We start from the raw sequence: 23,305 nt of genomic DNA, 5'->3' as shown, positions 1-23,305 counted from the left end.
AGCACGCGGGGATCGAGAATATTCTCGTGGAGAGATGTCGTACCATCGCGGGACAGATCGCTTTCTCCATCATGATCGACAGAGAAACGGCTTTTATTTTTGAGTGAGTGTACGCGCAATGGCGACGTGTGTGGATTTATGATTTGCCGGGTTGGAGGAGCTTCTATGCTTATCTTCAGATGGATGGGCCCGAGATGTCTCTCGATACTCCCTCATATGGCAACTGATGTGGTTATTTAAGCGCAATGAGAGAAGACTGGTACGATGCAGATATGGAAACTTTGTCACTTTTGTATGTGAAACAATGTGCTGAGTGGTGAGCATAGTGGGAAGATGAACTCCAGTAACAAATTGTGAGCATAGACAATGTCATTTGACAGTCGCACTTCCATGTTAATAGTTCTTGTAAACCAACTTAACATACATCAGCCTGAAACTCTCTAGCTTGAGGGCTGAATATAAATGGGTCTTCATCTATACTTGGAATTATAGGATCTACATAGAAGATTGAAATTGCTTAATCAACTCAAGCTTCAATGTAAACCGAACTTTTCACGATACTTACACAAAATTCAAGACTTGAGACATGAGCTAGGAATGCTGGCTTTTTGTGATTCCTAAGAAGGGATCGCAACTAGTATTTGTAATGGAAGTCATTTACTATATGATGTACCGAGATATATTCTTTATCGTCCGGTAAAGTGGATAGCAATGGATGAATGTTTATCTGAGATGTAGCATGTGTTAGACCATATCGTGGCATTTTGGCAAACATTGAAAGTACAGATTAGTCAACTAAAAGCAATGGTCTTTTGTTTAGTGATTTGGCATCCCTTAAATTCTCTTGCAGTCAGCGTTGACCAGTTGGCCGCGCGAGATGGTCTCCCGGACGCGGTGGGCCGGTGGGCGTCCCCCACGAATCACTTTCGGACCACAGAACGTTTGCACGCAGGATGGCCGGCCACGCTACGCCGGAGGACCTGCAGGGCAGGATCGTCTAACCGGCCGAGGCTCACGGCGAGTGTGGTTTTGCGCTACGATGTGATTAAGTAGGTACTGGACTTTCTTTTCTAGGCTTGAGACCTTTTCATTCGAAAATGAGTGGCGGTGTGTCAATGGGTTGATCTATTCACCTAACTACTATTGAGATATTAAGGCATAATCATCCGCCTCCCAGCTATGCTTGGCCCTTGGACTGGAATAACTATAGCTAGACATTACTGCTTACCCCCCCTTCATGTGGACCAATGACCAAGTGATTGCCAGAAGATAATGATAGATTATGAGCCTAATACCGAGTCTAAATGGAACTGCGCCTGGCAGTAGTATCTATCTCATGGCTAGGTTTTAACATGGTTTCAGGTAAGGACTGAGCAGGGGTACTGAACCAGCGCTTGAGCCCCGCCATACTCCTCTTTGCAGACATCTCAACTTCGATTCCCTGATCCTCGATATCCTTCATGCACTGTTGCGCTTGTTCTTCTATTTCATGCATGTGCCTTTGTGCCTGTTCGTTTATTTCCTTCAGACATTCCATCGTTGTGTTGCGCACCTCGGAGTTACCATCGTCGACTTGTTCGCGAAATTCAGCTTGGTTGGTTTTGCATTCATCATAGATCTGATCGCGACACTCGCTTGCAGCACTATCGATAACTTCGTCCAGTATGTCTGATTTGAGGCGGCGCTCAATCATTTCATCGACATATCGTTTGAGGCGTTGTTCAACCATCTCGATCTCAGTAGAACCGACTTCCTGAACCTCGCATGGTAGGTCACGGTCTACGTTCTTTGGTATGGCCAGCAGATGTCCTCGTCCGGATCGGATTAATAGTTCGCGAATCAGGTCATCAGAAACACCACGGAGCTCATGCTCTAGGCGCGCAAGTTTCTTACACACTGGGTCGCCAGGGGAGGAAGCACGCTGAAAGATGGTTGGGCGAATGGAGGATGGTGAAGCGGAGCGAGTACTAGGCGTATTTACTTCGGTGGGAGAGCCTATCGGTGGAAGGGCTTGAAGGAATACTCTCTTTCGGCTTTCATCATGAGATGACACTGACCATGGGTCTAGATACAATGATTAAACTACTGAACGACAGAGCACCTAAGATGGTAGGATGAAAAATACCTCTCTGCCGTTTTCTAGCTACCTGCTCTGACACGGACTTCTCACAGTATAGGGGTGGATCCACCTGCTCTAAATGCTCGGACACGAGCTCTTGACGATATGGGGGTGGGTTTGGCGACAAATTAAAAACACGCCAATCTCTCTGGATCATGCCATGGCGAGAGTGGTCAAAAGACACTGTTTGAAGACTCTTTGTGCGTAGGGCTCGGGAGAAGATTTCCAGCTTATCAAATTCTTTATTCACAAATTGTCGTCTGGAGAAGTGTAGGTAGAGGAATTTGGATTGACAGATTTTCGCGAATGAATGGATATCAAGGTCGCCTGGTCTTGCTGGGATTATATAATCCAGTTCAGATGGACAAAGAACAATGCCGGTCGCACCCAGGCTCAGACTCAGTGTAGAGACAGCCGAAACATTGGTAACAGGCGCCGGGAGCATGGAAACGAAGTGAGAGGAACAGAGTTCACTATTGCTTTGTCGAGCTAAAGCACATTGTTCGACACTTTCTGGAGGGATATTCAAAGTCAGTACCTGTGATTTGCCGCTCAGGTTAGCCAGATCTGCAGTGATCGAAAGAAAGATGCATCCTTGGTTAGCAGCTTGATCATGAATAATACGAAGGCGGGCACGGCAGGAAACATCGAGATCGGGCGCATGAACAAGAACTGCCTTCTTCAAGACCCCGGTCGGGTTTTGCGAAGTCGTAGTCATTGTGCTACAACATTAGCTGTTCGATATACCCTCGATAAATCGAGTTACCCTCCCACCCGGGCTTTGGAGCGACGGTGAGCAGCCCTGACTCGCAACAAAGGAGGATGAAAGATGATGGAGGCAACGATAGTAGTAAAATGGTACGTGCTCTTGCGGCCTGGTCACGAGCACATGCCCAATCCGAAGTCACAAAGTGAGATCGGAGAGTCCTATGAAAACACAGGAATGGCAGGACTGGCGGCGAGGACAGCAAGAAACACGTACTTCCTTTACTACAGGAAGACGGTGATGATGGGACCGATGGGAAGGATGACGATTCTGGTGATGCTGGCGATGCTGGCGATGCTGGTGATGATGGTGGTGGTGGTGGGGATGGTGGTGGGAGGAGAGAGGCCAGGGAGGGAAGGTGCCAAGAGGGGAGGCTGGGAGTTTCCAGGTCGGAGCTCGGACTACGGGCCGACCTTGTTCCAGCCGCAGGCAGGCCTTCCTTATCAGGCATCTATACTACTGTACCTTACACCACCTCTTTTCTGCGCCTCAGTTTATCGGTGCCAGCCGGAGTTAATCATCGTACTTGTTAATCATTACCGGAGGTCTTGGCAATCATTCTTTGACACTAGAACCTCAGGAATTGGCGAGTGTGATTGCTGGATCACGTGATCAGACTCCACCACTCAAATTGCCCATTCGCGCATTCGCTGAACCCCACGCACTAATTTCCTCTATTGCCACACAGTACGAGTATACATTGTTCTATCGTCAGAAAAGGCTCTTTTCTTTTCTGTATACTACAACTTTCTAACTAGATACATTAGACTAAAAAAAACATCACAGCTATATCATAATTGTTAAGTCCCGAACATCCCATAGTTCGAATACACCACAATGATTGAGGTCAATGGAACGCAACATTTTATAAATTGAGGTGCTTCATTCTCATTCTCGACTATTTACTAGGATTATACTTACTAGGCCATTGCTATCAAACTTTTACTAAATTGAAGCAGCTAGCCTCCGGGGCATTGGGGTCAAAGAGGAGACTACTGACACCCAGGGCGAATGTATGTCGAAAGCTCCTTAGGCCACTATGTATCAACATTCACTGTAGCAGGGCTGATGATTGGACTACGATATTGGTCTATATTAGACAGCCCCCCCTACTTGATACTGCCTGGGATAGCTTCTGGAGAGTCACGGCTTCTCCTCGGTCTACTTCTTCCCCAATAGCCCTCCCCATCATATCCCAACACATTGTAGAAATTGACCAACTCTTCGGAAATAACCCATGAAACCAATGAATGTGATCAGGTCAGGAGCCCTCCAAGCAACTCCAAGTAGACGCAAAGTCCCGAGTGCAACCTGGGTTAGGATGGATGTACCCGGTGTACTACCTATACTAACCCCAGAGGAGAAATCACACAAAGGCTTCGGGCAATTACTTGCCACTGCAGGTAACACAACGCTCGATGCATAACATAACCTTAATTATTTTCCGAGCGGGAAGTTACTGTTGCAGAGTTGTGCTCGGAAGAAGCCTACAATGGGACTTATTCTCCGTCTGGGGTATGAATCTTCAGGCACGGGGTAGGATGTCCAGGGAGTGGTGAATGGTAACAGGCGCCTGGTGATCTGTGAGGAATTCCGACCTATAAAATCGGCGTCCCAGGCACTATCTCAGAGTTGTTGAGATGCTACATTCATACCTTATCGACAAAAGCATTTATATGCTAATCCTCATCAATGATGCTGGCGAAATCTCTTGTAGTTCTTGCTGCCATTGCGGCGAGCGTTCTTAATCCGGTCTTAGGGGCCCCGGCTCTCGATTTCGGACTCACCGAGCCCCAGGCTGAGCCCAAATATGTCTTCGCCCATTTTATGGTCGGTGGCCAGTTACCATACTGATCTCCCGGGAAAACCAATGCTAACCATGATAGGTCGGCATCGTCGAGAACTATCAACTGGAAGACTGGATCATCGACATGAAAGCTGCGCAAGCCATCGGGATCGATGCATTCGCACTCAATTGCGCCAGCATCGACAAATACACCCCGACTCAGCTCGCCCTCGCATACCAAGCTGCCCAACAGGTCAACTTCAAAGTATTCATCTCGTTTGACTTCGCCTACTGGACCAACGGAGATACGGCAAAGATCACCGCTTACATGCAACAATACGCCAGCCACCCAGCGCAGATGCAATACCGCAGCGGCGCAGTCGTGAGCACCTTCGTCGGGGACAGCTTCAACTGGGGCCCCGTCAAGCAAGCTACCTCCCATCCTATCCATGCCGTACCTAACCTCCAGGATCCTGCCGCTTCGTCCAGCAATGCCCAGCGGGGCGCCGATGGAGCGTTCTCATGGTATGCATGGCCAACAGACGGGGGCAACAGCATCATCAAAGGGCCAATGACAACAATCTGGGATGACCGGTTCATTAAGGATCTCGCAGGCACGACATATATGGCGCGTGAGTCACCCTTCAACAAAATACACTGCGCCATGCTAAGGTCTGCTAGCGGTTTCACCATGGTTTGCTACGCACTTCAACAGCAAGAACTGGGTGTTCATATGCGAGAACCTGCCCACCCTACGTTGGGAGCAGATGCTAATCATAAAGCCAAGTCTTGTCGAAATAATCTCGTGGAACGGTAAGGAGATAGACCACTTTGTTCCGATAATAACTAGTAGAATAACATCTATCCTAGACTACGGCGAATCCCACTATATCGGCCCCTACAGCGCCAACCACAGTGACGATGGCTCTTCAAAATGGGCCAAGGGCATGCCACATGACGCCTGGCGCGACCTCTATAAATCTTACATCGCCGCATACAAAGCTGGGGATAGCAAGCCCATCATCACTCAGGAAGGGCTGGTATACTGGTATCGGCCTACGCCAAAGGGGGTGAACTGCCCCGAGGATAATATGCCTGCGCCAAATGGATTCCAGATGCTTAGTGATAGTATTTTTGTGGCGACGATGTTGAATAACCCTGCTACATTAACAGTGACAAGTGGGTCCAACGCGCCTGTCAAGGTTGATGTCCCCGCTGGCATTGTGACAACGAATGTGACGATGGGAATAGGGGCGCAGACGTTCCAAGTTAGTCGGAATGGGCAAGTTATCTTGAATGGGAAGGGTGGTCTGGACGTGGCCGATCGGTGCAAGTATTATAATTTCAATGTGTTTGTTGGTAGTGTTATGGGGAGTTCCGCTGCCGGGAATGCGTCTGTGAGGGTGAGGCGCTAGGCCTGAGCTGTCCTCCGTCGGGTATACGGATAGGTCGTAGGTTTTGAGGGATTTTAGGTCGGGAAACATTGCTGTGTAGCTCGAGAATGCTATTGATTCTGCACATGACTTGCTCATAATGTTATTATCCGGGGATGGGGAAAACAATGGTTGCAGTACAACTAGTAGCAGAGGTGTCATGGACGGCATGAATACTTCACAGTAGTACAAAGTTGATCACAAACCACATGATGCATATTACATGCATCGGAAGTTTGGATGGAGCAAGAACATCGCCGTTTCTGTGTGACAATATTCGAAGGGAAGGTTTTTGGATGCTGCCTTCTAGAGAACATACTGTCCAAAGAATACCCAGTTCGTTCTTATCCATGACTACAGAGTAACACTCGCAATATTTTTATTATGTAGCCGTAACAAGGATCTGAGTTGTCCAACGGCATTGGATTATTTAACGGTTTACCTTGTCAAATGGTCGCTCGCGAATGAAAGAATGATTACCTTACCCATCATGAATAAGCTAGTACGGCATACAGTGTATTGAATTTGCATAAACTTATGCATTTGAGGATTGTAGGTAATATAAACTACATGTAGGGAATAGGCCGAAGATATTATTAACAATGAAATAATTCAATTTCACGTCATTTACCACAGAGTTGCCAACACGTAGGATACCGCCATCCAACACTACAGTGCCTCTCCTCTCATTGCGTAGAATCCCAGCTTTTGATTTATTGAAGATAGAATATAAACTTCCAGTCTATTACTACGCTCAGGGGCTGTGGCATTGTTCGTCGGGTCAAAATCAGTCAAATCACTGCATATTCGGGAATTTCCGGTTCATCCTCCCATAATGGAACAAAAAGTCCCAATAACAGAGGTGTTGGGCTATTTGTGGATAGGACTTGAAGTAATGAAAACACCTCGAACTATTGAACATCGGATACGAGAACAGCACTATATAAAAACCGCCTGAATCCCTATGCAGCCTGGCAGTATGTACGTGGCTAAGACGAGAGGCATTTTTGTTCATACGTACATCAGCATTACTTCATCCGGCACAATGGAAACCCAACCTGGAGGAGACGACATGTACCGGCGGATATTGGCGATGCTTGCAAGTCTAGGGCTAGCTGACAGCGACTTGCCCCCTGAGTATTTGTTAGTCAGGTCAGACAATGTAAGTTTAGCATGACAGTCAGCTTTGAGATTGCTAACATGGAGCAGGGTTCGAACCCATATTTTCCCGAAGGGCAAGAGTATACGCTCTACGACCTCATGTGCGTGTATGAGTTCCTAAAACAGCGCAGAATTATGACCGCCTCTGATCTGGACAGTGACCATGGGGATGCATTGACCAGTTCCGTTCCTTCGAATCAGCTAGTGGCTCAGGGTCAGACACAGTCGGATGATACTGAGCTCTCGACTAGCTCAACACTGGGTGATAACATAATGGATGTTGATATGGAGACTGAGGGCCTCCCTTGCAGTTGTTCTGCTGCGAAATCTGTGGAGCATAGTGAGCAAGATACAGCGGGGCTAACCAGGACAGCCAGTGCATCGCATACTACCGGGAATCTTAAGGAAGACGCCTGATTTTCAGACATCTCCATACCAGCTTAATGAATGTAGAGTTTATCCGGAAACCTACCATCATAAAAACCACCTTATTCGGGCCACCATACGTCGCCTCCCACGTAGAGGTTCACGTAACTAATATTGCGTACTTTATATTCAAACATTTGGTTACTTATGGCTGGTCTAAATGGCGGTATCCCGGATTGGAAAAGCGGGAGGGGTCAGAAAAGTCTGTAGGATTAGGAGCGACATAGACTGACCGGCCTCCTTGACCAATCATCTGATGCATTTTGCGGATTGACTACCAGGCTGACCCATGTAATGTTCACCTTTCCCTGTGGGCGCTCCGCCACATTGTACGCGGGAGCGGATGGATGATCTGTCCAAGCACCGCCTCGATGCAGCCCAATCAACACCCACCTTCATATATTTCTTGCGATTATCCCTCATTTTCATTTTCACAATTCTTTCTTCACTTTTTAGTATGCCGAAGTGTTTTAAGAAACCAATTCTCCTTGACTTGCACCAATTTTTGAGCAGTGCTAGTCTAGCTTTCAATTTCGCGATTGATTGGTCTAATACTTAGCCAACAGCGCCTTCCAGATTGAGAACGTCACCATATCGGTTGACACTCCAAACCATGTTCCCAGTTCCGAGCGATGTATCCGAATTTCGGGTTGCAGAGACGGCCACAGGCCCTTCCATTGAAGAAAAGCGAGTATTCGTGAAATTATTTCTTCAGTCTGACATATGTGGCTGACGTAAAATAGCGTCGCAAGTACGGTATCCGCCGAGCCTCGACAGGCCAGAAGTCCCTACAGCCTGAGGGACAATTTAGAAACACTCGGGCAGTGGAGAACGAAGAGAGAACATCAGTTTACTCGTCAACTGCAAGCTTATGATTATATCTTGTCAGACAGTCAATTCTTAGATATTGGGGTTAATTCAAGGCGATTAATGGAAAGATTAAGAGCTTTGAATCGGCCACTGGAAGGCGAACCCACCCCGACGCAAGACACATTGCGTTTGTTGGAAGATGAAGTCCCCTTGAATGCTGTAACGCCGAAGGAATACATTGACAATGCTCCGGAAGTGCAGAGCATGACTGCTGAAACCTCACCTGAAGGCTCATCACCTACTACATCTTTGCTATCCAAGACCTACCACGGAACACTGACAATTCTGTCTCGTATCGGTATAAGGGGAAGCGACACTCGACGAGGCTACACACGGATCAGATGGAAGAATGTGAGTAGTCAACACTTATATCCACAAGCCGGTGTCTTGCGCGATTGACGTCTCACAGGGTCAGGGTAAATGGCTGTATGATGATTATGTTGCCCATGTGCCAGGTGCTTTGGAAGACATGAAGGCATTCTTGAAGTCATCAGCATATGTCACAACTGCTGATATGAGTGGTGGTAGTCGGCAAGTCCCAACAAGCTCCACCTCTTCCTGTAATTCAACTTCGAGCGCATCACAGACGCAACACTCTCCCTCGAGTGAGTTCACGGATCAGTTACAAGGCTCGAATATTATACCCACTAGCGACAGCCAAACGGATGTTGAACTGGGTGAAATTGTCTCTCATCCTCCACTTCTCCTGTCATGTCTTGAAAAAGGCAGATATGCAGTAGAGCTTCGCCAAGAGTCTATCATAGGCGTAGCAGATGATAGGCAGTTGTTCTACACACTACGCCGTATGTATCATGAGCACCGAGGACGACTAAGACCCATATGGTCTCTGAAAACCCTGCATAGTATTCATTTCATGAAGGTAAGCAGACCTTCCCCGACACTCCTCATATGCTTATCACGCACTAGTTTGCCTATGGCGGAAGCCGCTACATCGATGTTCGATGCCACGAAGAAATCTGCGAAACGGGCAGACCTTGTGTCTGCGTGCCTCCCGAGCAACTTGTCCTCCCTAAAGGAAAGGAATACGACTGTCGTCCGATTCCTCCAAAGCTTTCCCCACCTATCGGCCCACGACTCATGATGGACTTCTTCAACAGCCCCCAGCACATTGCCCCAAATAGCACCTTGATTGTTCAACAACTTCCGAAACGGGCATGTGGGAAGCTGCAGAATGAGTACATAAATCCTACCGAGGCATGGGGTATCTTTTACAAGGAAGACTGGAACTGGGCGAAGATTTGGTGGATTCTCGCATTGGGCTTCTTCCCTCCTAGTCTGCTTTTCGGGGTACTGTGGACTGTTTTCAAGCAGGATATTTCGGGTGCTTTTGGTGTCGCGAGTTGGTGGGTGGCTGGTGCGTCTATCATTGTGGGTATAGTTGGGACTTATGATATGTGTTAACTATGACTCTGATCGTCGAATATGTATTCGTCACTTTGCCTTTATATTTTTTCGAACGTAGCAACTCTTGCGCTAAATCATACGAAACCAACCTCCAACGGCCCCAGTAAAGACCATGATACTAAGCAGGCCCCGTAGACGGTAAACACGGATGCAAAAACGGAAAGTAATGCCTCAGCAGCCCCATAAGAATACAAATAGGTGTACCCCACGGAAACTTCGCCCTCCCATTCGTATTCACAACACAAACATTGCGCATATCATAACGCCCATCCGGATCATCCACCGCCTCAACCATCCCAGCCGCCAGATCCAAATACGACAGCGGGCCATTCTCCTCAGTGAAGCTCAGCGCATGGCCGCGCTGTACATCCACTGACAATGCGCCAGGCTTGACAAAGATAGTAGTCAACCACGCCGCTTCCTTGCGCAGAATAAGTTCCGTTCTAACAAGATCGTCATACACGAACGAGGCGGAGCGAAGCAGAACTTCCTTGAGTAGAACCGGGACATGGCGCGATAACTGTTCATCCAATGTAGCAGACGAGAATAACACGATCTTTGGTGCTTGATTCAGGGATTGTAGGGCCTGAATGACTGTCGTGGCCGTATCCTGTCCCAGTTGACAGCCTGGGATATTGTTGTTTGTGGAGACGACAAGAAAGACGGCGTGGCAGTCGTACATACAAGCACCCAGAAGCTTTTCGTCGTGGATGCTGCCTTCTAATATGGTTATCTTGTCTTCATTCTCAATGAACTCGGGCATGAGACGTAAAAGCTTCGCTTTGTCGCGGCAGTATGCGTTGATGTGTGCGTCCGGTCGCATCATGAGGATCTTGAGGAGCGCGGTGCCGCAGTTGCCGGTTGAGCCTAGGACGACGTATTTGGGCATGTTGGCTTCAGTAAATTTCTAGGACCTGCCAGTATACTGTCTGTCTCTCCGAGATAGAGGTTCTCTCATGGTGGGAAGGCGGATGGCAAATTCGCAAATCACGACACTTGTTGTTGAGGCTTTTGTTGACTTGAAGGCGCGTATAGCTTGGATGCAATTGGCTTGCATCTGCATTTGCTGGGGTTGAACTGGTGTTTGTGAGTTGGCATTCCAGCTATCAACATCCCTGTCGATACGGGTAACCATGTGTGCCGGGTCGGCGCTCACGGGAAGCTTAACTATCATGTCGATGAGGTGAAACACCACTACTTGATAAAGATGAAGTTGTATAGCGATCAGAATAGTATCAAGGGCACCCATGATCCATATGTTGCGAACATCTAGCTTTTGATGTGGGTTGTAGGCTATCTGTTGCCGTATTAAAAAATTGCGTACGGCTAGTAGGGCGTGATGTCTATTCCTTGACAGCTTACTACTAGCGGTCAGCACCTTAAACAATTCGTGTAGTTCAATAATTCAGCAAATGAAACGTATGGCTCTATGTCATGTACCTTGTTGTGGGGGAAGGAACTAGTAGCTCAGATATACGGTTTCTTCTCTACCGTTAGACCGTCGTTTCCCAGCGAATGACTACCATATAACAACATCACCTCCGTTCGGTCCATCCTACCTTCAGAGGACCATGTAGCTGTGACAATACCCGCACTGCACCTGACTGTATCTCAGAATATCTGAGAAATACATGATGCATCTGATGACCGGAATCACTGCCGTTACCACGCCAGTCCACTGCCAGTAATCTAGTTTGTGTCGCCAATGTGGTCCAAACAATCAGGAGATCGGCGTATAAAAGCCCCCAAACACCTAGTTTGTTCTTCGTTCAGAATCCATGGGCAGTTGCTTGGCCTCGAATATTCTACTTCGATGAGAACTTGCTGCGGAGATAACAGGGGATCACCATAGCTTCTTGTTGTGTCGCTATTCCTCCCCGTGGCACAGACACATGATCTAACATTAGCGCGTGGATGAAGTATAGAAATGATGGTTGCCTAAAGGCAAATTTATTGAAAAGCAGTGATATACTTGGAAGTTGAATATTTTTGTTGGCTTAGGCTGTATCATTCCAGACATGATCCCATCTAATTTCTCATATATTTCCTGTGCTAAATGCTGATCTAGTAGAATAGCTGATATTGGTTGAATAGCGTCACAATGTAGCAGTAAGAGAGTTTCCGGAGAACGTAGTGTGGAATTATACGCTTAAGACAATTTCCGGTGCCAGTTGCTTCCTGTCACTGCTGGTAAGGTGCTTGGGCCGCTGATCGCTCCAATATCGGACATAAGTCGGCCTCGCAAACTATATCACGAAATGTATTAGCATAGCTGCATTGGTTCCGGATTTATAGACAGCTCCGATGGGATGAGCTTGATGTCACCATGGTGCACAGACTAAGTCCATTGCATGCAAGTCGAGCTGTAATCACCCTCCTTCTTAAGTCCGAGGACAGGCGGGTGGAGATTGGTGTACTGTAAGCTTGGTAGAACCATATGGATTCCATGCTGTAATAGGTCCAAAGTAAGTGCGAAATGGCACGGCCAGTGCCATTAGAACTAGTGTTGTTGGGACGTTGTAGTGAAGTCGGTACGCTGGTAATATGCCAGAGCTAAAATATACACCCTCTAATTAATTTTTTCAGCTTCTGCTGGTGACGTACACGGAGAGATCATCTTGTAAATGAGATTAGGGTTAAGCTAGCTAGTCGGAACATCATTTGCACATTTTCGCTATTCACTATCGGCCGGGAAGGGAAACCCGCAGTGGGAAAGACCTCACAACCCGGCGGTGACTAGCAGTTACTCCTCCTTATGAAGGAAGACGCGACAGAAACGATGCGACTTTGTGGAAGATATCTGTTTCAATGGAAGTCGGTGAAGGACAAAGAACAGGTATTACGCCTCTGTTCCTGCAATATTCTTGCACGCTGGTATCTATTTCGAGACCATACTATTCAGGCGTACTGGATGCTAATACTGGAAGATTTTGTTGCCTCGAACCTGACTAATACTCCTTGGTGGGGCACCCAGTGACTGGTATCGATACTCAATGTCTTTTAAATGAAGAAGTGAACTAGCAGATGGTGCCAGAAGCATGACGCCAAAACTGATGGTGTTGAGAGTGAGTGGTGGGAGCCGCAAGTCAAATCAGGCCAACCGTTCTCACAACGGGCCAACATCGACACTCCCGTCCTCTCCGTCTCACCTTTCTTTGCATGGTGCTGGGCGAATGAAATGCACTAAAGCAGCGGAGACGCCAAAAGCGAATGATTGCAGCCGGGACTCGCTTGTCCCTTCTCGGAGGGTAACCGAGGCTACCTAAACTGTGTTCACTCACCGGCATCCCCGTGGGGATCTCCGAGCTGACCCCTTTTCCCCATGGCACCGTGACCTCGACTATCCGGCCATCCAAACATGTATCGCATACATCTCTCGCAATCTGACCACCAACCCAAATAAAAATCCCATGGATTCGGCGTGCTGGAATGTTACCCCAAGTCAAGGAAGGCGCGTGAGTCACAAGTGGGCCCGGCTGACGGCACCACCAGCTGTTGGCTTCGGACTTGAATACCTGGATAGGCCGGGACCAGGAGGTCGGTGGTCTCATGTCCTGGCAACCCCGATTCTCTCGACGGTGGCCCGAGCTATCTGTCGCGCGAAGGATGCCGGCTCGTGCAAGCAGCAGACTGCGAAGCGGAAATCACGGCAGTACAATCCGCAACTGCGACCGAGCGGAATCAGGCGCTGATCGGTTGGGTGGCCGGCATACGCCAGCGCAGAGTGTGAGACGCAAGGGGCTTTTAGCGTTAGACACTGGATGGGCTGTAGTAGCGAGGTGACATTCCACGTGTCGCAGAAGCTCAACTCGTGGCAAACCCAGTGATCAGACATCGTCTCAGTGGTCTAAGAACAGAGCCTAACGCTCGATGGGTATTTTCATAACCAGCCAGTGAGGAAAAGAGCAGTTCTAACCATGGGCTGATTTCCGGCTGTTGTGCCGGCCTGATGGCTGCAAGTTTGGTGGTTGTAGGGAAAATCCGGCTAAATCTGATTATCATTGCCTGTCAGAGAATGGTCTGGTCTCTCTTCTGCTGTCGAGATCCGTCTTGTGCATTCCCCCATATTCTACCTCCGCTTTTTCCATTGACAGTGGTGGTCGTGCCCCTTCGCCCTTACCATGGTTCCCCTCTTTTCTCCCATCCCCGCAAAATCCACTGGCTGCTTTCGTACCATTTCACGATATCCTTTCTGTCCCAACCTACGTACTTGATGTCATCATTCAACCGTGTCACCCGGCTAGCGCTTGCCAAGCACCGCCAGGCGTAGCCATTACCAGGCCGCCCGCCACGAAGCTTGTATCCAACCGGCGGATATAATCCAATCCGACCTCCACAATGCCGAACCTGCGCGCCGATGACAAACCATGCCTAATCATAGCCCCCATGGCATCCGACTGGCCCCACGGGGATGAATCGCATCCTTGGGGTAAAAGGATTGTAGCACGCCTTACCAGACATAGCTAGCCTGGCACCGATGGATGAAGTCTGGCTAAATTGAATGCCCAATCATGGGGCTATGGGACACACTTCGTGAAATTGCATGACATCGATGTCGGCCAGTAGCGATATTGTTCTAGTTTCAAATTGGAATAGCCTAAACAAAAAAACAACAGCAGTCGAGGAAAGGATGATGCTGCAGCTATAGCTATACGGGACGAATGACAGGCGTTGCGTCCTGGTCCGGTTGTTTTTATGTCGCATGCTCCCCGCGAGATGACGATCGTTGGTCTTCGTTCTCTTGCTTTCTGTCACTCACATATCTTGTGAATTACACTGTTCTCTGTTCATATCATCGGTCGTCTGCAGGGTTTGTACCGTGACTGTCCATATCATCCTTCAATATGGGTATGGGTGCGGGCGCTGAGGCCGTGTCTGGCAAGCGTGCTGAGCTCGCCGGCAATCGCGTCGGATGGCGTGGGCTCCTGAGCAGCAAGAAGACCTTTGCAATTGCGCTTTTCGCGTCGCTGGGTGGTTTCGTCTATGGATGTAGGTTTAATATGGCTTATTGACAACAAGGCCTGGCTAACGGGCTTGAAAGACAACCAGGGAATGTTCTCCGAAATTCTTACCATGAACTCCTTCATCAAAGCGGTATGCCATCTCTTCACCTCGTCTCACACCAACACTAACAAGTAAAGACCGACGGATATGCAGCGCGAACCGGTCTCAAGCAGGGTATGCTTACATCCATTCTGGAATTGGGAGCGTGGGTCGGTACACTATTGAACGGTTATCTCGCCGATGCCATGGGTCGTCGTCAAACTGTCGTTGTCGCTGTGGTCATCTTCTGCGTCGGTGTGATTGTCCAGGCTTGTACGAAAAATGCTGGTTACGTCTTTGCCGGTCGGTTCGTAACCGGTCTGGGAGTGGGTAATCTGAGTATGATTGTTCCTCTGTATAACGCAGAGCTGGTACGTCGCAGCGCCTTTCCGGTACATGTTCACGGGTGTTAACGATTTAGGCTCCCCCCGAAATTCGTGGCTCTCTAGTCGCCGTACAGCAGCTGTCCATTACCTTCGGTATCATGGTCAGCTTCTGGGTACGTTATACTATCTATATCTTTTGGAGTCAAAAGCTAACTATGACAGATTGGCTATGGCACCAACTACATTGGCGGGACGGGTGATGGCCAGTCCATTGCGGCCTGGGAGATCCCTGTTTGCATTCAAGTCCTTCCGGCCCTGATCCTCGCTGCAGGAATGGTTCTGTTCATGCCTCAGTCGCCTCGTCATCTGATGAACCAGGGACGGGACGAGGAATGTCTGCAGACTCTTGCCCGACTTCGCGATGCCCCCACCGACGACATTCTGGTTCGCATCGAGTACTTGGAGATCAAGTCGCTCAAGATGTTTGAGGAGGAAACTGCCAAGAAGAAGTACCCTCAATATCAGGATGGATCGTTTAAGAGTAACTTCATGATTGGGTTCCACGACTACCTTTCGCTCATCACAAACCCGTCGCTGTTCAAGCGGACCACCGTTGCGGTATGCAAGGACCTACCCCTAACTTCAAATACTTCATTACTGACGTCTCTAGTGCTTGATCATGCTTTTCCAACAATGGAACGGAATCAACGCCATTAACTACTACGCGCCTCAAGTTTTCGAAGGCCTTGAATTGGGAGGAAATACGACATCCCTCTTGGCTACCGGTGTTGCGGGTATCTTCGAGTTTGTCTTCACGATCCCGGCCGTTCTCTGGGTCGACAACATCGGTCGTAAGAAGATCCTGCTTGCCGGTGCGGTTGGTATGGCAGTCTGCCATTTCATCTGCGCGGGTCTCATTGGTTCGTACGAGGGGACATTTGGAGAGCACAAGAGCGCAGGATGGGCAACAGTCGCATTCGTGTGGATCTTTATCATTAACTTTGCCTACTCATGGGGTACGTGATATTCGATCAATAACCCGCTCTCATCGACAGTAATGCTTACTATATCAAACAGGTCCGTGCGCATGGATCGTGGTATCCGAAGTTTTCCCGCTCAGCATGCGTGCCAAGGGCGTCAGTATTGGCGGTAGCAGCAACTGGGTAAGTGGTCCAGTACCACTTCTTTCATCGAAACACTAATTCTGACTACTCCCAGCTCAACAACTTCGGTGTCGGTCTAGCCACCTCCCCCTTCATCGCCGCTTCCACCTACGGCACCTTCATCTTCTTCGGCTGCATCACAGTGGTCGGAGCGGTCTACGTGTGGTTCTTCGTTCCTGAAACCAAGGGGCGCACACTAGAAGAGATGGACGAACTATTCGGCTCTGAGGGCATGGCAGCCGAAGACGAGGCGCTCCGACAACAAATTGATCGCGAGATCGGCTTGACGGCACTGCTTCAGGGCGAGATGATTGAATCTACCGAGAAGATTCCCGAGAAGGCGGTCCATGCAGACGATGTGGCCCTGACTCCTCCCTCGGCGTAAGCCAGCCGCATGTGGTGGAGCAAACAGTGTCATCTCAAACTGGGGGTGGATGAACCTAATACCAAAGGGGAGGGAAAGACAGACAGAAGGAAAGGCCCGGCTATCCGGAACGGCTGGAAGCTAGCCAGCCATGAAGGAGCAAACAATGCACGATTGGCTGCTACTTACTTACTGTCATCAGGCCCCCTCTTTAGCCGTAATCCAAGGAAATAATGCAGTGTAGTACTTAATCAGACCAATCCACTTAGGCTATATTCCCCCGCCACTTCTCTTTGGAGAAAAAAAAAAAAAGCACTAAGCAAAAAAGAGTAATCCCGAGCTACGGCCTCGTCATCAGGTCTTATTCCTACCAACCACACCTTCGCGCCCAGACCCCTAATATCCCTAGTACGAATTGTTTGTAGTGTCCATTGGCTCATTCCTCCGCATAGGCGGGTCGAGCCGAACGCGGAGGGCTCCAGTTGGTTCTTGTTCGGGCCAATCAGTACTATTTGCGCGGTACCCCGCGGGTCTTGAATCGTCCGGAGAAAAGCCGGGGAGAGAAACTTCCCGGGGATTGTTGACAAGAGTAGGATGGATTCTTATGGACTAGGCTGAGTTGGGATGGGGCTAGTTATTTACCTAGGTGCTCGCTAAATTCCGAGGGGGGAGGTGATGAAGGATGATGATGGGTTTCGGGTTGGGAGAATGACTACCTACGCTAAGCCAATTTGTGGTCGTTGCGATCGCATTCTTCTTTTTACTTTAGTACACATTGTTGCCAGACTTAGGGATAAAAATAAAATGAAACAAAATATAAGAGTGTCTCATCCCAAATCCACTGAATTTGCTATCGGTTCAAGTTGAACAGAAGAACTATTATTGACTATACCCATCATCGCTCATTCGTGTTCATGGGAGTCAATATTTATCAAGGCCGTCTTTACTTATCAAATCGATCTATAACTAGTTCTGGTTCATACCTGAAGCAGATGAGGCCTCAGCAAAGTACTTCCCGTATGTCATTACGAAGTGACCTCAAACTGGTGACAAAGGGAGTTAATTAAAGTAACGTTTTTAGCAGTTAACCAGCTTTCACTCATTTTGACGTTTAGTGTATTCGACAACTTCAGTTTGGCTGATTATCAGTAATTTAGGACTATGTATATATGATAACATTGGCTATCTAGGTCGTCCTTCAATACTGAAGCCTGGCCTGCTATGGCCGCTCTTCTGCTAGGTAGTAGGCTAAACTAATGAATTGACGGTTGGTCAGAGTAGATAGAGCAACCACTATCTCTTGATCCCATAACCCTATGATCACGTCTAAGAATTGTCCCCTGGGACCAGCCGTTACCAGTAGCATTAAATGAAATAATATAATGCGAGCCTCGTTTTCCACGTTTTGGTAATAGTATGATGCAAAATGTAGCGTTTTCAAACCTGGAAGTAGAAAAATAACGAAGTCTCATTAATTCATTGCCTTTCAAGGCGTACGATAAATTAAAGTGATGAAGAGAAAGACCTATCACTAGAGACCGTGTCGTAGGATACTCCCAAATGCATAGATCCTCAACTTCTCCAACGTCACAGAAAGCCCCACATGCTGCTGGCGGAGGTCGTGTCAATATATGTCTAACAATACGTTTGGACATTTTCCATCTGGGGGATGAAGGCATACGCCATGGTATTCGCAATGCAAGCGCTCTTGATCCTTCTTGATCCCTTCAAGCATGGGATTTTCTCCGGTGAGCCACTTCGGCTTCTTCTTCACCAAGTCCATGTTGAATGTGCACAAATGAAAGTCAATGATCACAGCCCGATTCAGCTCTGCGCTCCAGAGAACGTTTCTCCATTCGAGGTCCTGATGGTTAACGCCAAGAGACTTGATGTCTTTGTTTGACTTAGATCGGCTTTTCCGCATGATACGCTTGTCAACCTCGACCTTTTCAATTTCCTCACCTCCCCACCCCATGAGTAGCATGTGCCGGATTTTTCCAACTCCCCAGAGAAATATCATGTCGTGCATGTCAAGCTTTCCGATGAAAACAGGAATTGCAGATCCCTGCACGGGTTGAAGCATCCGGTAAATGTCTGCCTCACGCTTCAACTGGGGCCAAAGATAGCAGGTAGTACCTTTGCCGACAATAGTATATCCGTACCTGGGACAGGTAATCTTGAACGGCGCACCAGATAACCCGCACTCTCCCATCGGTTCCGCACAGTCAAGGATTGCAGTCTTGATGAGCTTGACAAGACCGTGAGTATTTATGCGATGATTATTAGATCCATTCTCCTGGTGAAGCTCGAAGTTTGGACAGTTCCTGTCCAGATTGCCGCGCCTTCTTAGACCAAGGAGGCATTTGTGCGTGCAGAATCGTGTATCTAGATGGCTACTACTCTTGGTTCCATCACCTCCCCGTTTAACACGCTTTGAGCGCAGCTCCCTTTCAGGGGATGTAGAAGAGATAGAATCACTAAAGCGACGCTTTTTTCGTCGGACAGAATCGGGATCAGGATCTTGTTTATCCTCTCGCTGGTTTATGTCTGTAGACTCTCTGCACCCACGACGCGAACGGGTCTGGATCCGTCTGGTAGATTCCGGATCTTTGCCGGGCCCGGGAGGATGATACGATTTGTCTGAAAGATCTTCAGGGGTTGTAGGGTCATTTATCTGGCTGTAATAAGTCACATCGAAACTTGTGGTCCAGGTATTCAGTGACTCCTTTGTCTTGGCAGACCAACTGGGGGTTTGAAGCTGCGAGCCAAAGCCCATCAATGTTATACATAGGATTCGTGCAATAGCTGTGAGCGGCCTTGTGAACCACTGGTCATCCCCCTGAGCCACCTCCTCATTCGGCTCGCATAGGTGCCACTGGAGGATCCGAGGGTTATCAGAAGGCACCCTCAGTAGGACTATGCCTAACCCAGTAGTTACATACCCGTACTCAAGCCCAATTAGGATCATGGCGTGATATCCTTGGACTAGCGCTGACCCGGTGAGACGAGTTGCCCTGTATTCAGCCACTTTCCCCGCTTCGGTGGGGATAGTCTGGCTTGCAACAATCTCTTCGTAGAAGTCATGCGTCCTCAGGCCTGCGCGAAGAGTCTCCACCGGTAACTTGTGGGGAGGCTTGTACTCCCCCGCCAAAACTGGAGCGCTATATCTTTTACGATCGTAAGTAAAGAACACCGAGTCGGGCTTCAATTTGAGCTGCTCATTGAATCCAGATACCAGGTTCAGCACTCTGAAGCACGATTGCAGTCTACCAAGATGGTTCATAAAGTGGACATTATCGAAATCCAATCGATATGTCTCCCGGGCCTCAGGAATATTGCTGAGCTCAGTAATTATGCGTTCGACATGATTTTCCACTGTAATCTTCTCATGGATCTCGAGATCCTTCTCGCTAGTTAGTGCCTTTTTCACAACTTGTTGTCCAGTATCTCGAATGGCATCAATTGATGAGAAATACCGCTTTTCATCATCACTTGTTGGCTCCAAGAACTTGCAGACGGAGCGATAAATCTCTTCCAGTTTGCCCTCGAATTCGTCCCAGTGCTCGAACCGATCGGGGCAGACCTTCCCTGTGGGTGGGGGTATTGTTCCCTTGGTGCACCCCGAAGGCGACTCGACTTTTATCGGCTTTGACAGAAATTCGTGGCATTCCCGAATCAACTCTGTAAACGTTGTTTTCCGACGCATTTTTTCCATCTGTCTTATTGTCGCCTGATTGGCTCTGGATCCGCTGTTAGACGCGCAATCGCCTCTGTTCGGGTTATCTGTTGATGGTATTCACATACTTGCTCTCTTCCTCTCTCTGCCTATCCCTCTCAGCCATCTGGCTACTTAAGTCAGCCACCTGCCTATCCCTGTCAGCCACCTGCCTATCCCTCTCAGCCATCTGGCTACTTAAGTCAGCCACCTGCCTATCCCTGTCAGCCATCTGGCTACCCATTTCAGCCACCTGCTTTTTCATTTCATCCATCTGCCTCTTCATTTCAGCCATCTGGCTACCCATTCCACCCATCTGCCTACCAATTTCAGTCAGCCTCTTGATATCTTCTTTGATTGTGCTTTTCCAATCTTCACCTACTTCATCTCTTCATCGTTCTGCCTGTCCCTTTCGCTCGAACGCCTGACATCGTCTCTGGTAGCCCTGTTCATGTCATTTAGTCTACATAAACTGATCCTATATATACAGGTTGGACTCTTGGAAAGCCTTACCGAAGCTCGCCCTCATCCATTTTGCGCAGTGGTTCTCTTCTGGACTGTTTATACTGAGTACCGTGGTCGAGGATTTTGGCTGTAAGCTACCTTCGTTCGGGGGAGAGAGAGAAGGTTCCGGGGGGAGGGGGGGCGACACTAGATAACTTGGAGATGGCAGCTATGGAGGCTTGATTGTGGAAGCGCTTCTAATGCAGTTAAAGAGCCTTTTGATTCTGCTCCTAGAAAGAAACCCGGGGAATGGGTTGTCCCGAACGATGACCAGGACGTATGAGGGGAAGTCCTTGGTAAAAAAGAGAGATAAATGATGGTGACATTTGTGTAGCCCGGATGTCACTCCATATAGAGCACGACATCTTGGTGAGCTGGGTATACAAACAAAGACTACGAGCCCTGATTGGGATAGAGACCCCGAGGTAGTACATGATGTCAGGCCCAAAGAACTTTCATTCAGAGAGTGACGGCGAACAATCTCGTATTGATGATACCCAGGATTAGGCCTCCGAGACAGTTTCAGAATCATGATAGGACGCCACGTTGGCAAGGGAAATTGTATACCGTTCCTTGGGTTACTTGTGACATCTCTTTGGAGTCATCGGTTGCAGAGTCCCAGCTCGCTGGCGTCCACTTGTCTTTGTTTTCTTCTCCTTTCATCTATTTTTTTTTCTTTCTTTGGGGAAATACAATCTTCTTTCTTCTTTCAACCTGAATGCGTTCTCAAAGTCAGCCAAGCCAACGGAATCACAAAAGAAGTGAGAACTTCACCTTTGATTCATCATCGTAGACAGATTCGCAGGCCAATGGAAATCAGAATCCGACCAATTCAATCCTCTTCTTCTTTTTTTTTGGAGCTTAAACTTGCTCAGTACCGGTTTGAGCAGATCCTTGCAATGTCTGTAAAACCTCAAACGGCCCCTGCCATAGTATAGACTTTGTACCAATCTTTTGACTAATAGATACCAGCATTGTCTGCGTCTATGATTGCCGACCGGGACTTTCCGCGACTCTAGATCAGGTACCTTTCAAACCCGGGCCCTATATCAGGCTCACAGCACCTGGGGTAGTTGGATCACATGAGTATGGGTATGCTCGATTTCAATTAGAACTGTTTAGGCTCGGGCTGACTACACTCATATCGACGTGGCACCGTGTCTTACAATCATCTCAGCCAATTGTTCAAAAAAACTTAACATAGACTCCGGGTAGCTACATCCGACTGATCGTCTGAATATATACCATTCCCTGCTCATGGCGGCTTGACCAGCCCAATCTTCTCGTTCTCCGACTTGCTCCGTTGACTCCACTCGGGTGCTTCATCCTCGCCAGCCTCTTCCTGTGCATCGCCCTCTTCCTTAGTTTGATGTACTGTACGCGGGTCATGTTCAGCCGGGGAGTATATGGTGACTACTTCGAGTGGCGTGTTTCCGATATTCAAAAACTGGTGTTGAGTGCCAGCCGGGACTATGACGACATCGTTCTGTTTGACCTCTTGTTCCTTCCCAGCAACAATTGCCTTGCCAGTGCCATGGGTGAATATCAGCACTTGATCGACGGTATGAATCTGGAAGTCATGGTTAATATTTCATAAATCACAATAGTCGTTCGTGGGAAGAATAGCTTACCTCGTCACCAATTTCGCCGTTGACCGGGACTTCCATCGCCACAAATTGCGAGTACAGGCCAGTATGAAGGACCTTACGGAATACTCCAAACGATCTGCTCGGTGACATCACCCCTGGCATGTACACCATTTCGTTCTTGGGAGGTTGAGTAGTCATGTTGCCGTTGTATTTTGAGCTCTGGTCTGAGTATCTTCGGAGATGAACGCCAGAAAGACGTAGTGGGGTCGTATTGCACTTCCTGAAGAAAGGGGTTTTCGCGTGTTGTGTGATTTGTCTTCCCAAGCACCTTGACAAGCCGTTCATTTTAACAGCAGTTGCCATTAAATCCAGCATATGTCATCCAGGGTTGTACATGGTAATCCATTTATAAACCGGCAGGGCCTGGATGCTCGGGTGGTGACGTAGACCATGCCATCATGTAACCCCATCGGCTGCCGGCTTCTGGCAGGTCTCTACCATGGGTCACATCTTCATAAGCAACGGGGTCCAGGCTTCATGCTTAGAAAGTTGGATGTGCTCTATGAAGAATTACTGGACACACCCAAGGCGGTAACTCAAGGATCGCCGATGGCC

The 23,305-nt window shown here is 48.4% G+C and overlaps 9 protein-coding genes across 9 annotated transcripts; 4 read left to right on the top strand and 5 right to left on the bottom strand.

Annotated features, from left to right (window-relative positions):
• Positions 1-1,213: 1,213 nt before the first annotated feature.
• On the bottom strand, positions 1,214-3,218 carry BO87DRAFT_403605 (uncharacterized protein). The gene is made up of 2 exons (XM_025625786.1): positions 2,126-3,218; positions 1,214-2,064 (listed from the first exon to the last, which is right to left on the bottom strand). Exons 1-2 carry the CDS (start codon positions 2,835-2,837, stop codon positions 1,301-1,303), a joined length of 1,476 nt encoding a protein of 491 aa, XP_025484310.1. The 5' UTR covers positions 2,838-3,218; the 3' UTR covers positions 1,214-1,300.
• Positions 3,219-4,546: 1,328 nt separating this feature from the next.
• Positions 4,547-6,086, top strand: BO87DRAFT_443304 (glycoside hydrolase family 71 protein; the record flags this gene model as incomplete). The annotated part of the gene is made up of 4 exons (XM_025628088.1): positions 4,547-4,715; positions 4,772-5,303; positions 5,353-5,484; positions 5,542-6,086. Exons 1-4 carry the CDS (start codon positions 4,578-4,580, stop codon positions 6,084-6,086), a joined length of 1,347 nt encoding a protein of 448 aa, XP_025484309.1. The 5' UTR covers positions 4,547-4,577.
• Positions 6,087-7,149: 1,063 nt separating this feature from the next.
• Positions 7,150-7,682, top strand: BO87DRAFT_412620 (uncharacterized protein; the record flags this gene model as incomplete). The annotated part of the gene is made up of 2 exons (XM_025626509.1): positions 7,150-7,266; positions 7,314-7,682. The coding sequence occupies 2 exons, from the start codon at positions 7,150-7,152 to the stop codon at positions 7,680-7,682; spliced, it is 486 nt and encodes a 161-aa protein (XP_025484308.1).
• A 622-nt stretch (positions 7,683-8,304) lies between these two features.
• On the top strand, positions 8,305-9,990 carry BO87DRAFT_403604 (uncharacterized protein; the record flags this gene model as incomplete). Its single annotated transcript, XM_025625785.1, has 4 exons — positions 8,305-8,405; positions 8,435-8,912; positions 8,971-9,441; positions 9,489-9,990. The coding sequence occupies 4 exons, from the start codon at positions 8,305-8,307 to the stop codon at positions 9,981-9,983; spliced, it is 1,545 nt and encodes a 514-aa protein (XP_025484307.1). The 3' UTR covers positions 9,984-9,990.
• A 114-nt stretch (positions 9,991-10,104) lies between these two features.
• On the bottom strand, positions 10,105-11,026 carry tpcG (oxidoreductase tpcG; the record flags this gene model as incomplete). The annotated part of the gene is made up of 1 exon (XM_025628655.1): positions 10,105-11,026. Exon 1 carries the CDS (start codon positions 10,873-10,875, stop codon positions 10,105-10,107), a length of 771 nt encoding a protein of 256 aa, XP_025484306.1. The 5' UTR covers positions 10,876-11,026.
• Positions 11,027-12,712: 1,686 nt separating this feature from the next.
• Positions 12,713-14,374, bottom strand: BO87DRAFT_403601 (uncharacterized protein; the record flags this gene model as incomplete). Its single annotated transcript, XM_025625784.1, has 6 exons — positions 12,713-13,151; positions 13,186-13,326; positions 13,423-13,501; positions 13,643-13,752; positions 14,189-14,317; positions 14,353-14,374. The coding sequence occupies 6 exons, from the start codon at positions 14,372-14,374 to the stop codon at positions 13,132-13,134; spliced, it is 501 nt and encodes a 166-aa protein (XP_025484305.1). The 3' UTR covers positions 12,713-13,131.
• A 456-nt stretch (positions 14,375-14,830) lies between these two features.
• BO87DRAFT_298581 (putative MFS monosaccharide transporter) lies at positions 14,831-16,903 on the top strand (the record flags this gene model as incomplete). The annotated part of the gene is made up of 8 exons (XM_025619063.1): positions 14,831-14,975; positions 15,028-15,080; positions 15,128-15,400; positions 15,451-15,528; positions 15,578-15,973; positions 16,026-16,371; positions 16,433-16,518; positions 16,574-16,903. 8 exons carry the CDS (start codon positions 14,831-14,833, stop codon positions 16,901-16,903), a joined length of 1,707 nt encoding a protein of 568 aa, XP_025484304.1.
• A 1,603-nt stretch (positions 16,904-18,506) lies between these two features.
• BO87DRAFT_298575 (uncharacterized protein) lies at positions 18,507-20,627 on the bottom strand (the record flags this gene model as incomplete). Its single annotated transcript, XM_025619062.1, has 1 exon — positions 18,507-20,627. A coding segment is annotated over one exon (2,121 nt), but the record flags the coding sequence as incomplete, so codon positions are not given.
• A 1,612-nt stretch (positions 20,628-22,239) lies between these two features.
• On the bottom strand, positions 22,240-23,230 carry BO87DRAFT_372896 (cupin domain-containing protein). The gene is made up of 2 exons (XM_025622400.1): positions 22,733-23,230; positions 22,240-22,671 (listed from the first exon to the last, which is right to left on the bottom strand). The coding sequence occupies exons 1-2, from the start codon at positions 22,886-22,888 to the stop codon at positions 22,357-22,359; spliced, it is 471 nt and encodes a 156-aa protein (XP_025484302.1). The 5' UTR covers positions 22,889-23,230; the 3' UTR covers positions 22,240-22,356.
• Between the last annotated feature and the right edge of the window lie 75 nt (positions 23,231-23,305).

Source organism: Aspergillus neoniger, assembly GCF_003184625.1.
Source record: "Aspergillus neoniger CBS 115656 unplaced genomic scaffold BO87scaffold_3, whole genome shotgun sequence".
In the NCBI taxonomy this organism is placed as follows: Eukaryota; Fungi; Ascomycota; class Eurotiomycetes; order Eurotiales; family Aspergillaceae; genus Aspergillus; species Aspergillus neoniger.
This window is presented reverse-complemented; position numbering and strand designations above follow the sequence as displayed.